At 39.9% G+C, this 2,755-nt stretch overlaps 1 protein-coding gene across 2 annotated transcripts in view; it reads left to right on the top strand.

Moving 5' to 3' along the window:
- The first annotated feature begins 609 nt into the window (after positions 1–609).
- LOC112451274 overlaps positions 610–2,755 on the top strand; it is a 16,000-nt gene continuing 13,854 nt past the window's right edge. Inside the window, exon 1 of one of the 2 annotated variants that reach the window (XM_037979293.1) lies at positions 610–1,338. In XM_037979293.1, coding sequence (XP_037835221.1) covers positions 1,257–1,338 — 82 coding nt within the window. In that variant the 5' untranslated portion in view covers positions 610–1,256. The remainder of the gene's footprint in view (positions 1,339–2,755) is intronic. The other variant, XM_037979294.1, reaches the window with a different exon arrangement.

Here is a 2,755-nt window from a genome sequence, read left to right as displayed (position 1 = left end):
AGGTGTTGTTAATGACTCTCAGCTACTACCACACTACATTTGAGCTCAATATCTGGGGTTAGAGCCATTTTTGTGTTTTCTGAAGTCAGTTGGCTTTGGCGGCCATCTTGAATAAGTTTGACATCCAATGATTTTTTTTCTGTGAGTTTCCCTAAAATCCATGCATTGTTTCCTGAGATATTTTGCTAACAGAAGACAGGGTTGACTCCAACAGGTAATGCTGAAATTTGAAGCAACAATCCTGCACAATGAGTAGCAGTTGGAGGATGAGTTGTTCATGACTCTCAGCTACTACCACACCAAGTTTGAGTTCAGACAGTTTTGAGTTTTTAAGGCCTTCACCTTTCAGCAGCAGGTGATACTAAACCTTTAGTTTATCAGCTGCTATTTCTTTATTTCTTCAATTTTCCAGAATCTGACCTTTCAGAGCTCATGTTTGCTCAATGTTGAATATTTCCTCAGCAGCGCTTATCAAACAGGATGATTCTTCTTATTTTTAACCCTCGTTCCTTCATGTTTCATGTCTGTTATCTGATAGAAACAAGCTGAGAAATCTGATGGTAATGTTTGATACAGCACACACACACACACACACACACACACACACACACACACACACAGTGGAAAACCCATTATTGCCCAACATTTTCCTTTTAGTGATAATTACTCTAACGTATATTGATTAACATGTTTTAATTTGTTTTTATATGTTTGTTTGTTTATTAACATAAGAAAAGTTTGTGGAGGTTGAAAATAAAGATGTTATGTCAAATCTGTAAAAATTAAATCACACAAACAGCTGAAAACCTGAAACACAGAAACACGTTCATGGAAGCTGCATCAGGTTTGAAAGAGCTAAAGTTTGGATGGTTGATGCAGAAAAATGTTTGTTTCTGTGTTTGACTGAAGTTTAAAAAAGACTGAAATCAGTGATTCTCTGAACTTCCTTTCAAACAGAACTGATGTGTTTGTGTTTCTTCTTTAAATCAACTCTGACTGATGTTAACTTTGTGAAATAATCCCTGCTGTGTCTGTGTTAGAACTAATGACAGACTAACACCATGCAGACAACAACTAAAGTCAGGTTTCTGTCAGCCCAAAGTGAGTCTCCAGGATGAAAAGTGTCTGATCCACTGATCCAACTGGAAACATGGCTGACAGGAAGAGCTGATCATGTGACAGAGAGGCAGAGACATAACTAAAGAGAAGAAGATCAGCGCCGCCTCTTCCAGATTCCCTCTGATGACAGACATGTGATGATCAGAGCTGAGAGCGGACAGACAGACGTCTACCTGGACATGGAGCGCCTGTTGCTGCTGCTGCTGCTGTGGAGCTCAGGTAGGACTCTGCTTTAAGGATCAGCTCTTCCTGTTCACACACATGATGGGATGTTGGAAGGAATCAGCAAACAAACTGCTCTCACACACCAACATCACTCAGGCTTCGTGAAGTCTCACTCATTTGCTCTGCAGCATCAGATGGCTTTAGATTCAGTCACAAACACACAGAAGAACAAGTCTGACTCATCTGATCAATTCTGACTCAATCAGGCTTTCAGGGGACTCAGTTCTCTTGGTCATGAGGACATGAGACCCAGCTGTCCTGACAGAGTGTTGTGTTCACTGACCACAGTCTGATGAACAGTTTCAGGATTAAATTTAAACACTGAAGTGAACCTTAGTGTTATCCTTGTTTTTGGAGGAGTTTTTAGCCACATGATATGATTTATTCATGTAGCTTGGTGGTAAATTTAAAACATTTTCCACTTAGGTTTAAAGGTGTTCCTTAAAGGTTTACAAGTTTATTAAAATATGGTTAGTTCTTCTGTGTTTGTAACAATTATTGTATGATTATATGAATATTATGATGCTACTTGTGGTAAATGTTGTTCTAATGATATTCTTGCATGTTTAATGCACTCAAAGCAGTCGATGACAATGTTCAGTGTAGTTACAAGTTTTAGTCACAAGGGGACAGTGTTGTGCAGATTAATATATGTTTTTCCAAGATTTTGCCAAAATGTATCTTGGTACTTCCTGTTTGCCCTTGAACTGGACTGGAGATCCATGAGGGATAACTGTGGGGAAACAATTCATGAGATAATAGGGATCGTGCAGAAGGCCTAAGTGTTGTGTGGCTGACCGCCATGTCCTCCGGTGTACAGCATGAAACTCAGCATGGCTGCCATCTCCAGGGTCCAATGTGAACCTGAAGAAAGTGTTGTGGGATCCAGAGCCCACTGCCACATTTTCTGATGATGTTTTCTTGTGCAAATGGAGTTTTTGTTTTGTTTGCCACACATCAGCTGTAAGAGACTGATGCCAGAAACCTTTGCATAAATCATTTCTGTTATTTTGACACTAGAAGAATAAAAAAGGTGGAAATTACTGTAATATTTCATTTTTGGTTTTATGACCAAGAAACAGCTGTTACACACGTGACGGCAGACACATTGATTGGTGTGTAACAGAGTGTCTTTAATCTGGGAAAACAGAAATCAGCTTGTTGAGGAATGGCTTCACCGTGCTGACTTATCTATACAGCTTAGCTTGAACTGGGCTGCTCAGTGACTTATATGAATAGACATGACACGCCGCTTTAAAGGCTCGGGCCGAGATGCGGCGAAAGCGGCGCCATCTTGCTACAGTATACTTAGAGGCGCAGGGCTATATAAACAATGCTGAGGACTAACGAAATAAATTTTTTTAGTGGGTAAGATGAGCCCAATAGTGCATGTACTTTAACATACAATGTC

Source organism: Kryptolebias marmoratus, linkage group LG14, assembly GCF_001649575.2.
Source record: "Kryptolebias marmoratus isolate JLee-2015 linkage group LG14, ASM164957v2, whole genome shotgun sequence".
Lineage (NCBI taxonomy): Eukaryota > Metazoa > Chordata > Actinopteri > Cyprinodontiformes > Rivulidae > Kryptolebias > Kryptolebias marmoratus.
This window is presented reverse-complemented; position numbering and strand designations above follow the sequence as displayed.